Source organism: Poecilia reticulata, linkage group LG20, assembly GCF_000633615.1.
Source record: "Poecilia reticulata strain Guanapo linkage group LG20, Guppy_female_1.0+MT, whole genome shotgun sequence".
In the NCBI taxonomy this organism is placed as follows: domain Eukaryota; kingdom Metazoa; phylum Chordata; class Actinopteri; order Cyprinodontiformes; family Poeciliidae; genus Poecilia; species Poecilia reticulata.
Genome location: NC_024350.1, coordinates 23,091,560 through 23,102,957, shown reverse-complemented (window position 1 = coordinate 23,102,957; position 11,398 = coordinate 23,091,560). Strand labels below are relative to the sequence as shown.

General features: G+C 39.2%; 1 protein-coding gene across 1 annotated transcript; it reads left to right on the top strand.

The window, feature by feature from the left end:
- Nucleotides 1-251: 251 nt before the first annotated feature.
- On the top strand, nt 252-10,363 carry wdr97 (WD repeat domain 97). The gene is made up of 21 exons (XM_008396728.2): nt 252-426; nt 708-939; nt 1,011-1,588; nt 1,724-1,845; nt 1,931-2,651; nt 3,221-3,369; nt 3,450-3,686; nt 3,794-3,884; nt 4,263-4,392; nt 4,492-4,568; nt 4,645-4,726; nt 4,821-4,973; nt 6,253-6,384; nt 7,555-7,638; nt 7,712-7,912; nt 7,991-8,194; nt 8,285-8,409; nt 8,513-8,681; nt 9,391-9,560; nt 9,954-10,024; nt 10,104-10,363. Exons 2-21 carry the CDS (start codon nt 871-873, stop codon nt 10,346-10,348), a joined length of 3,810 nt encoding a protein of 1,269 aa, XP_008394950.1. The 5' UTR covers nt 252-426; nt 708-870; the 3' UTR covers nt 10,349-10,363.
- Nucleotides 10,364-11,398: the final 1,035 nt, after the last annotated feature.

Sequence of the window (11,398 nt, the reverse complement as noted above, 5' to 3'; positions counted from 1 at the left end):
GGAGACGGTTGAGTATAATAATAATGATGATAGTAATAATACATTTTACTTATATAGTACTTTCTAAAAACTCACACTTTACATGATTCAAGGAAAATTACAAACAGATCAGTACATCAAACAAAATTTTGGAATGGAGTTGAATTACCTTCAAAATATTTTTGAAATAAAGCAAGAGCTTTTGCAGCCAAGTAACTACGGTTGCCGAGAAACAAACGAAGAACAAGGGAAACAATTTAAAGATATGCAAAATGAGAGTAGTGATCTGGATTCTTGCAGCTCAAAGACATTAAACTTTTTGTATTTTATTTTTTATTTTTCATAGACTCAAATAGTACTTTCTTTAATGTCTTACAAATTACCAACAAAAAATTACAACATCAGAGATTCACACCCATTTGATGTTGGATGCCTATGCATAACTTGGTATTGTATTGCACTATTATTATTAGTAGTAGTAGTAGTACCATTTGCACAAATGAATTATGACGGATTTGGGATAATTGAGAAATGATTTTAAGTTTTAAATGACGAATTTCAATACACTTCCATGACCCTTTTAAAGTTTACAATGTGGATTCATTTATAATTCAATTCACTTGATTGTTTTCACTTCCCAGAGTGCCTTGCATTAGCTTCTTTGTAATGCAGGCTGGGAGCCGTTTTCTTACATTTTCCTCAGGATGAGTACACTTATTTGTCCTCAGATTTCTGCAGAACTTTCAAGCAGAAAGATTCAGAGCAGAATCACATCTCGGACTTGGAGAACACCACCCTCTGAAGATCGAGTCATTTTGAGGTAGTGGCTCCAGGACAGAGCAGCAAATCATCCAAGGTTCAGCATAGAGGCCGTTATCTTAGCTCTCTAAGATGACAGAGCCAACAACACGTCAAGCTCAGGAAATTCTCATTCACGATAGGAGGCAGACTGGAAAAAAGGTAGATCAGCTTGCAGGTGGTTACCGAGAAATTACTGCAGTAATTGTAAAGCATCTGATTTGTGTCTGCAGGTTGTTGCCTATGAAGAGGATGAGCACTTCCTTGTTCATGGGTTCTATCACTTCAAGCATTTCCCCTGTGACAGCCCAGTGCGTTTCATGATGCACTCCCCTGCAAGTCATGCCTTCATCAGCCTCCACGAGAACAACAAAGTAAGCTATTTCAGACCTAAGTGCCCCAAGGAGACCATCTGGAGAAAACTGCCCTTTTTGGGCCTGACCACAACAAAGATCCTTGGATGGATGGTAGGCTGGGGCCCCGGGCCCGTCTTCACTCTCCTGGACAACAAATTGCGGCATTTGGCTACTGCGGACGACGCTCTTGATATTCGGCTGTGTGAGGCGGCGGAGCATTCCTGGGAGCTGGTGACTGCAGGCTTTGGGAATGTGTGTGTGTGGTCGGTGTTGCTCATGAGGTGCAGAGTGAAGCTACAGGAAGGGCTGCAGCAGAGAGCTTTCACTCACATGGCATTGGCTCCTCCACAGAAGAATAGGCCTCACTGTGCCTTTGTTGCATGTGGAATGGATGTGACTGTGATCAACCTTGATGATGGGATAGTTCTGGATCACCAGGAAAAACTCTGTCTAAGGTCTGCAGGATCATGATGATGTTATGCACAATTATTGGTTTTGTGGTATCTATGCAGTTTTAGCTTAAATTGTTGAACTCATTCTTTGTTTCAGAATTTCATGAGCACTGTTTTAAAATACTTTTTCTCTCACAGTGAAATCACCGCAATGTTGTTCTGCACCCAACTTGACTGTTTGATCATCGCTTTCCAAGATTGCACCATCACAGTCTGGGGTTTTGACTGGGTTCCGCGTGTGACTTTTTTTGGACATGATGGTAACTTTAAGATTAAACTGCTTCAGGTTCAATATGTATTTATCTAACCAACTGACTTCATTTTGTCTTTGTTTGTTCTGCTTAGGTGTGGTGAATTCGCTGTACTATTGCTCCAAAACAAACCTGCTGATCTCATGCTCTGCAGACTGCACCATGCGTAGCTGGGACGTAAAAAACAACTTGGCAATCGATTGTTTCCACACAGAGCAGAACCACCCACCACTGTGTTTGGGGGGCATAGAGAACAAACACCCGTTTTTCTCTTTTTCAGACAAAGGTGTGGATCTTTGGTTTCTAACAGATTGGTACAGCCTCTACACAAAGTTCAAAGGGAATGAAGACATCGCATTGAAACAAATCTTAGTCTCACATTTGCCTCCTTGCTACCCAACCCGAGTGACTTGTGTCAGTGAAGATGATCATATCTATGTGGTTTCTGCTGGAACAGAAGAAATACTTACTTCCTTTAAGGCAGGAAAGAGGGTATTATGTGCTGCCTACTGCCTTCAAAAAGAGCTTTTGATTGTCTTGACTAAGGGTGGTACCTTACTTCAAGTCGACCCACTCGCTAATCCAGCCACTTTGATTCAAGAATGGGAAGGCAGAGGCCAGGCTCTATGGACAATATCAGAATCTGTTGGTAAAAAGGATCTCCGCAATCTGCCGGAGCCCGGCCCGGCCTGTTGCATGGTGATTTACAGCTCCTTGGGAGACCCTGAGAAGGCTTTAGAGAGGTGGAAAAGTTTACAAAGTGAGAGAAGCAGCAGTCAGAAGGACAGCAAACATACTGATCATTTCAAGAATCGGTAAGCAGCTTCTCTTTACATTAAAGTAGCATATTGCCAGATGTATTCGCTCACAGATCCAGATCACTAAATCCAGGTGTCCCAGTTGCTTCCATGGCCACGAGTGTATAAAATCCAGCACTTCAGCATGCAAATTGCTTCTACAAATGAATTGCCCTCAGGTACTCAGTGAAATTTCAGTGTAGTATCACAATAGGATGCCCCCTGTACAACAAGTCCTGTCGTTAAATTTCCTCCCTGCTGAATATTTTACAGTCAGCTGTTAGAGGTATTAAAGGTGCAGCATGCAAGTTTTGTAAATAGTATGTATTTTTACATATTTAATAGAGCTGTGATATTCTGTGAAAAAAAAAGTCAATCATGCTTATGTTCGTGCTGCTCAATGTGCTAATGGCGGAGAAGCCAATATTATATTAAACCCCACAGATTAAAAACGGGATGTCACTCAGGAATGTGTGTGAAGGCAGATGAGTGACTACCTATGGTATTATACGGTAGTGCATTTGAATTGCTAGAAGTTGTTCTATTGTGTGGAATTTTTTTTTTTATACATTTTGTGTTTGAATCAGATTTTGGGTTATCATTGGTCAAAGTGGTGGCTGTGTGAGTGTCCTCACAATAGATGATGGGACGGTCCTGTACAGAACCCCCGCACACAACGGCAAGGACGTCACAGCAGTGAAGGTCTATCCGAAATACAACTACCTCCTCTCCTCGGGTGAATTTAAATCAAACATTTTTATATCCTCGCACGTCTTTTTCAAAGAAGGTTTGATTACTTTAAATCTAATCATCAAGGTGCGGACTTCACGGTGGTGGTGTGGAAAATTCACCCCGATGCTGCAGCGTGTCTAACCCCTTGGCAGACGGTGATATGTTATGAGCCTCAGCTCTACCTGGCGGCGCTGGAGCTGCAGGTGGCCCTGACGTTTCGAGAGCCTAGCGGCAACTCCTACAGCCTACAACTCTACCATGTGGAAAACCTGAAACGAGCAGAATGTCAGAAAACAAATGCACATATAGATTCCCTCACAGGTCACAGCTTGGTATAACCTCTACATGGGAAACTGCAAAGAGGATTTTTACCCGAATGACTCGTTTTTTTTTGTTGTTGTTGTTTTTTGTTTGTTTTTGTTTTGCAGGAGTGTGCGCGATTCCTGAAATAAAGGCATTTGCTTCCTGCAGTCTGGATAAGACAGTGCGCATCTGGAATGAAAAGAATAAGCTCATCTGGTTGGACTTGCTTCACATCTTCTTTTTAACCCTGCTTTATCTTATTTACCAGAATGTTTATATGTTTTGGGCTAGGGTTCTAAAAGTTAACCACACTACTTGAACTTTTTCCGATTTTGTCACATTGCAACCACAGACTTCAATGTGCAACTCTGTGAAGGGAAATGTGTTAAATTCATACCAAAAGAGGCCAAAAGTAAAATATTTGGTCATTATGCAAAACGTTGTTTAAAGAGGGAAAGTTCACATTGTGTCCCCCTAACCTCCTGTGTGTTGGGTGTACAACAAAACAGGAACAAGTTCAAGGGGCATTATCACTTTTGCAAGACATTGCATATTTTAGAATAAATATTCAAACACCATATATTTTGTTTTCAGGGTGCAACAGCTTGTGGCAGCACCTCAGTGTATGGAATACAGTGGAAACGGGGAACTATTTCTGGGCATGAACGGGGACCTGTACAGGCTAGAGTTTGCACACTTTCTACCAAAGAAATGCCAACGAACGGTGCAACTATTGGCTGCTTATTATTTAACTGAATTTAAAAATTGCACACAGGAGAGTTTTATCATCACTATGCCTGATTTTCTTTTGTTGTTTTTCCAGCTTCACTGCTACCGTTTTGAAAATGTCCTTTCTGAGCTGCCTATTCCTGAGGTTGAAGAAACACCTGTCACAGCCGAGTAGGAGAGGTTCCAATTTCAGGTTACAATAATAATGCAATTATCTGAATGAGTTCTGAGCACTTTTGTATTCTAGCATGCCAACTGATGAGGCAGAAAAATTACAGGAAGCTATCTACAGCAATGAGATAATAAACGTATACCTGGAGGAGGACCAGGTTAGTATATAAAAGGGTACATTTTTAGAACTGTTGAACCCAGTAATAATTAAGACACCTGACTCATAAATACATTTTTTCCCACCTGTGTCAGTTGACGTCAGCGATCATAGACATGGACCTGAATGCTCTAGTAAAGGGACAAGTAAATTGTACACAAAAGAAAACTCACAGTACGAAGCAAACTAAGAAAGACGCCTTCGACCAATACATGCATGAGTTATACGGATTGTCACCTTGTGAGCAGGTATATTTAAGCAACAACTTTTTTTCACCTGATTTTCTCAAGTACTTGAAAATAAATTCAACCGTCAAGCAGTCCAGAATATAAACTTCTAATATACTGGACTAGTTTTCAGTGATTTTCAAAAGTATCCAAGCAGGAAAAAAGTAAATCTTGGATCTCATTGAGACAACCTGTTTAAACAAAGGCCAAAGAAATACATTAATGCACATCCCGATTAAATGGCCAGGTTTAGTGATGTCATAAGACCGGATGAATAAGACATACATGGCAGATCCTTTAGGAGTGAAATGTTTTGATTTTTTTTTTTTTAAAGATAAAACACCTTGCATAGAAGGAAGAAGTGGGCAAGGCCTGAAACTTCCCATTGTTGATGTAGATTTGATTTGTTTACAGTAAAACTTTCCATAATGAGATCAACCTGAAATTAACTCTCTCAATAGTTTTTTTTTTTTGACATTTTTTCATTTGCACCATTTGGCTGAAGTCTCATTTGAAATGATCCAAATGATCAAATCAATCAGTGGTACAAACCCCCCATATGTACCATGGCACACATTTTAAAAACTTAAAATAGCTGTATGAAAGTTGAAGACATTTTTCAGCATTACAATGACTTCAAGCATACATCCATAACAGCAAGAATATTGGCTCCACCAGAAGAAGAAAAAAAGTTTCTGGAATGGCCTCCTGAAAGGAGACAAGGATTAAAACCAACAGAAAATGTTAAACGTTTTGCCTAAAGACAGATGTGGTCATAATCTGTAAATTTGGAAAACATTTGTAAGAAAGACTTGAATATGAAATTAAATTACAAAGTGGTTTAGTTTGGTTCAAAGTTGTTGATGTAAGGGAATGTGCACTTATACGCAACAAGGTTGCAAGATTTTTATTTATTTATTTATTTATTTTCACATTTCACATGTTATTTCCCCATAACATGTAAAAAAAAATGGCCAGGTTTTTGGCAACAGAGTGCATGTCAAATTTATGGTGGAAAATGTGGATACATTATTTATCAGTATATATCAATCAATCGATCAATTGTATTTATAAAGCACCTTTCATACTAAAAGCAGCTCAAAGTCCTGTACAGATCAATAAAAACAAATCCACAAAAATAAACAATTACCCAACCAACCCCACGTGTATTATTGTACACATTGAACATTCTGTTTGTTATTTACATGCAAAAGATCTTTTTTTTTTTTGCTGCTTTATTATTTTATGTTAAGCACATTTGCAAAAATCATACTAATTTGTTAAACACTCTGTTTTTCAGACTGACATGGATGATGATGACTTTGAAGAAATGCTAATGAACTCCAGAGCATATTTAATGCGAACCTTGTACGCTCCAATGCCAAAACCAATGGTCGTTCCTACGACCACTGAAGCGTATGCGCGAAAACAGGTATAAACCTTTACGACGTCAGTATTTTTTATCTATTAATGTTGAATTTAATTTTCCTGTGACAGATAGCAAAGTGACAGCTTTAGGAGAAAATTTATGACACTTGTATCATTCTCTTTTTTCCGTTTGTAATCACAGCATTTTCCTCATTCTTAAGTTTGTTTTAGCTTTGCGTCTTTAATGTTTCAGATCATTGAACCAGTGTCAACATTAGAGAAATACAGCAAATAGGAAATGCAAACAGCAATTTTGAACTGATGTTTACATTTATTAGATGGGAAAGGCTATATTGACTAATGTTGCTCTAAGTGAAAATATGTGCCCCTTGTTAAAAGACACTTTATCTGCAATTGATTACATTTTACTGTAGGAAAGCCGAGTTCAGTTTCACAAGCTACATGCAGGTTTGATTACTGCCAGATCTGTAGGACCAAGAAATAACTTGAGAACTTTTCTGACAACATGAAGCAGGCTTACAGGTGCCAAAAACCAAAACATTGCGCTCCAATCTAAAGAAATTCAAGAGGAGATAAAAAGGTTGCCTAGCTACAGTAACAGTCTTGAAAAGGTGGCCGATAACAGGAACTGCAGAAACTCTGGAGCAGTGGGGAACCTTCCGGGAGCATTTGGGCAAAATGACTTCCATGGTGCTGATGACAAAGAATATTGTCTCATTGTCTGATTGGCTCATTGTGCATTTTGCTCAACAACATCAATAGCTTTAACATCTTTTAAGAAAAAGAACATGATGTCTACAGTCAAGGGAGTTGACTGTTGACAGTTCTTTTCTTTAGAACCGATATGTTATGCACACAAAAGAAAACTCACATAAATTACCATACATTTTCCTCTCCAGTCAAAATTCTGAAGGAGAAATCCACCAGTTTGTGATCTTGACATCAAGCACCATTGGGTTATGCAGCAATAATCTAAAGAGTATTCCTCCTCAGTGATGTTAAGAAGTTATTGCCAGCTGTCATAAGTGTTTCATAGCAGTTGTTTCTACCAAGAAGGGAACAACCACTCTTAGTTATTAGGTTTAGGGGGTAGTTCATTTTCACATTTAGCAATGTTGTTTTGGGTAGAATTTTTTTTCCCAATAATTGTCATCAAATTTGTTTAATAACTTTTCTAAAGCACTGTATAACATAAAACCAAAAATATATCCAGATTGCGAGGACAAAGGTGATCAAAAAGGCTCCCGTGTTGAAAGCTGTGCTTGCAAAACAAACAAAACAGACCAAAATGGAAAAGGTATAAACAAGACATATTCAGACATTTTGGGACTGGAGCAGCCAGTGGCACTTAATCAGACTTTTTCTTGCAGGTTAGAAAGGTCAGCAGTCCAGTGGAGTCAATCCTCCAGTCTGACTGGTGGAATCAGAAACAGAGAGCAAAATCTCTTCGTGCTTCTCTACTTAAGCCCCCGGCACTATCGCAACTCCAGAAAATCTCCAAAGATATTCCATCATTCCTCACTCGGTTTTCAAGTATGGAATGGTTTTCAGATCTGTATCCTGACAGAAAGGTAATGAAAAGAAATATGAAAATACATGCATCCTTGGTGATGACTGTGGCTCGGGTCAAGATGTTTGAATGTTTGCAGTCTATCTCAAGCAACATTTCTCCTGAGGACGTCTTCCTACAGATACTAAATTACTTGCAAAACTCGGCCGGCAAAGCAAACTCCAAGGTCCTTGGAGCAATTCAAGCAGCGCAAATCCTGCAAAGCCAGAACCTCTTTGATGTCACAGAAAAACAGTACGCAGACCTCACCGACGCCTGGGAGAAATTCATACAGCCAACGATGGTAAAGCAAAACCAGTATTGAAACTACGGCTTGAGTTACAACTGACAGCTTTGCTAATATGTTGGCGTTTTGCTTTTTTGCATGATTCAGACAAATCAATCACGCGATGTGGTTGTTGAGATGTTAAATTTGTTGGTGGATTTGAAGTCGGAAGTCAGTTACGATGTTACGAAAAAAATGCTAACTCTTATGGCAAATAAGGAACTGAATCTCCAGTGAGTTTCTGACAGTATTAATTTGGAAGATAAGTGGTGTTTTTTGTTTGTTTGTTTGTTTTATTAAGAGATGGGGGAAAAAATCCTGTTTCTTTGTCAATAGGAAACCAATATTCTGCGTCATTGAGGGATTGGGTGTGCATCAGGCACAGCATTTCCTGGAACTCGAGTTTCAAAACTGGGGTGAGGGACTGGAGGACAACCCTAACAAGACGGCGATAATTAACGAAAAAGCAAACTGCTGGATGGAGTATTGGACCTCAAAATTCAGAGTTAGTTCCTCATTTCATTTTGGTCTTATCTTGTTCCTCCATCAATGTCAAAATGTATATTTTGTTCACTATTAAAATTAATTAAATTAACTTTGAGTGAAAGGTAAAAAAAAGGACAGAGGTCTACTAGTAACCACTTTTACCCCCATGCTACAATCCTAAACTTCAGTGTGTTTTGTAATTTAGGAGCGTACTAGCAGAAATTAGTTCAAAATTGTGAAAAGAAAGTGATATAAGGGCATAAGAATTTTAAATAAGTGCTGCAGCATGATGGCGCCGCCATCATGTTTCAACATGGGGCAGGTTAATGTGCAGAGGTAATTTTTCATCCTGCTGGTATGAATCTTTGTGCAGGGAGTATTTTAATTATGTGAAGTGAGAATATTTGCATTTAATAAAAATGTATATAAAAAAACATCATTTGCATAAATAAATTTCTGGAATGGATGTGGAGATACAGGCTTTATGCTAAGTTGATGCTGTTGAATGGATGGGTGGAAATCAAACTACATCTTTGCATGCAAATAGATAAATATGCATAATGATCAGCAGGAACAGCAATAATAAAGAAAAAGGGGTACCCCCTCTCGCCCCCCCCCCCACAAAAAACTACAGAAAACATATTTGTATATGTCAAAGATGCTTACATATGGCACTGTACACCATGAGTGATTATTTGCATTGTTTGCTTCCATTCTATGTAACACAGGATTATAACCGCTTTCTGCACACTAGAACTTCACCGGAGTGGAAACAGCCTCCCTTCAGCGGATTGGATGTCCTGAAATTTTTCTGTTTGATTAAAAAACAAGAGATCAGAAGATCCTTCTTTATTCCTGCTGCCCAAAAATACAAAGTGATCGTGCCTCAGGAGAAGTGGTATGTGAATGTATACTTAAAATAGTTGATTTTCTCTGTAGATTGCAGACATCTTTTTTTTTATAAGATTCAGTCGAACTAACTAGATGCATTTTTCCATCTACAGTTTAAAGTAGTTTTATTTTGTTGCATCATTTTAATCAAATTTCTAATTCTAAGGTGTTTCTAAGGTGCAGTGAAACATTCAGACAAATATGAATATAGTCTAGTGGATAAGTTAGATAAATATATTACTTTTAAAAATTTATTTTATGAATTTCTGCACTGGAAATACTTCACACTTCACTATCCAACTGTGTTTCTGTGGTCAGTTTTTGATTTTAAGCTGAAGCAAATAGAGCACTGAATATTTCAATAGTATTCTGATTACTGTTATGTTTTGTTTTTTTGCAGGAGTTTCAAAGCAATTCTTCGCCTGGGAGAGACACACACCATGGCCAGGAAAAGGAAAAGGACAAGATACTGTCAGCACTGTCAGCAACCACTTAATATTTAATGCCTTAAAAAGAAAGTCAACTTCAAATGTGATTTGTGTAATTCCAGGTGTTTTTGAGCCTCGCTTTCCCAATTGGATCTGGCTACCTATGTCTCGTGTCAACCTGCGTCCGTTTCACACAAACTTGTACGAGCGCTTGGTGAGGCTCCCTGACCGAACCTACTTCATCCCTGAGCACTCTACAGTGGAGTACTACAGGCAAAAACTCAAAAAAAGGCCTGTACTAATCACACCACCACCATCCCACCACCCCACCACCCCACCGCCAACTCCTGAGCTAAATCTGAAATAATTGAACAATAAATAAAAATTAATAGTTGCAATAAGTTCAAGTAATTTTATATTTTCAGAATGAAAGTATGAAGTCATTTTTCAGGGTTGGGAGTGTTTGCCAGCAGCATTTTGTTGGACTTGGGTCTCAAACATGGCAACATTTAGGTCCTCTTAAACGGAAGAAGGAAGTTAGGAATCTTCAATGACACAGTCATTAAGAAACAAAAACTGTAAATGTTAAAAGAATTCAAATTAAACATAGGATTTAGTTGTCTCTATAGCTAAAGGTAACATTGCAGATAATACACTTCAGGTTTTGTGGGTTCACTCTTTGAGGCTTCGGGCCCACCATGATTGGTTCCCTGCCCGCATTTAGGTACCTCAAAGGGTATGCACTCTCACTTGAGATCAGGAACCACCTTGAGCAACAGGGACTATCTTTTATGGTTGGTGTATGGTGTATGGTGTATGGTGTATGGTGTATGCGGTGTGCTCCAGGGCGCCACCTCCTGGTTTGTATGTGCTGAGTGTGTTGCGTAGAATATGACTAGCATACCCCAGTGCTTCGTCTGAGCTGGGCCCAGATGGAGCTTGTGGTGTTCTGTTATGTTGGTGTTCATAATCATAGGAGGGGGAAATTTGGAAGTGTTAGTAACAGGAGGAGGTGGGGGGAAAAGAGGGGGGGTTGTGGGGGTTGTGTGTGTGGGTGAGAGGGTTAGGGTTAGGCCAGAAAAAGGGTATGGTTAGGTTAAGAGTTCTGAAATAGTGAAGGTTTAAGAAAATGGGAGAGAGAGAGGGGGGGGAATAGAGGGAGGAAAAAATAGGGGGGTTGAGAATGTTAGGGTTAGGCAAGAAGGAAGGTGTGGTTAGGTTAAGAGTTAAGGATTGGTGAAGGTTCAGAATAGGGGATAGGGAGGGGGGGAGAAAGAAGAAAGGAATAAAGGTGGGGGGAGAAGGAGAGAGAAAAAAGACAGGGTTTTTTTAGAGAAAATTGGTGGGGTTAGGTTAATAGTTTGGGTTTTGTTAAGAGTTGACAGAGGGAGAGGGAGGGAGTAGAAACATGGTGGGG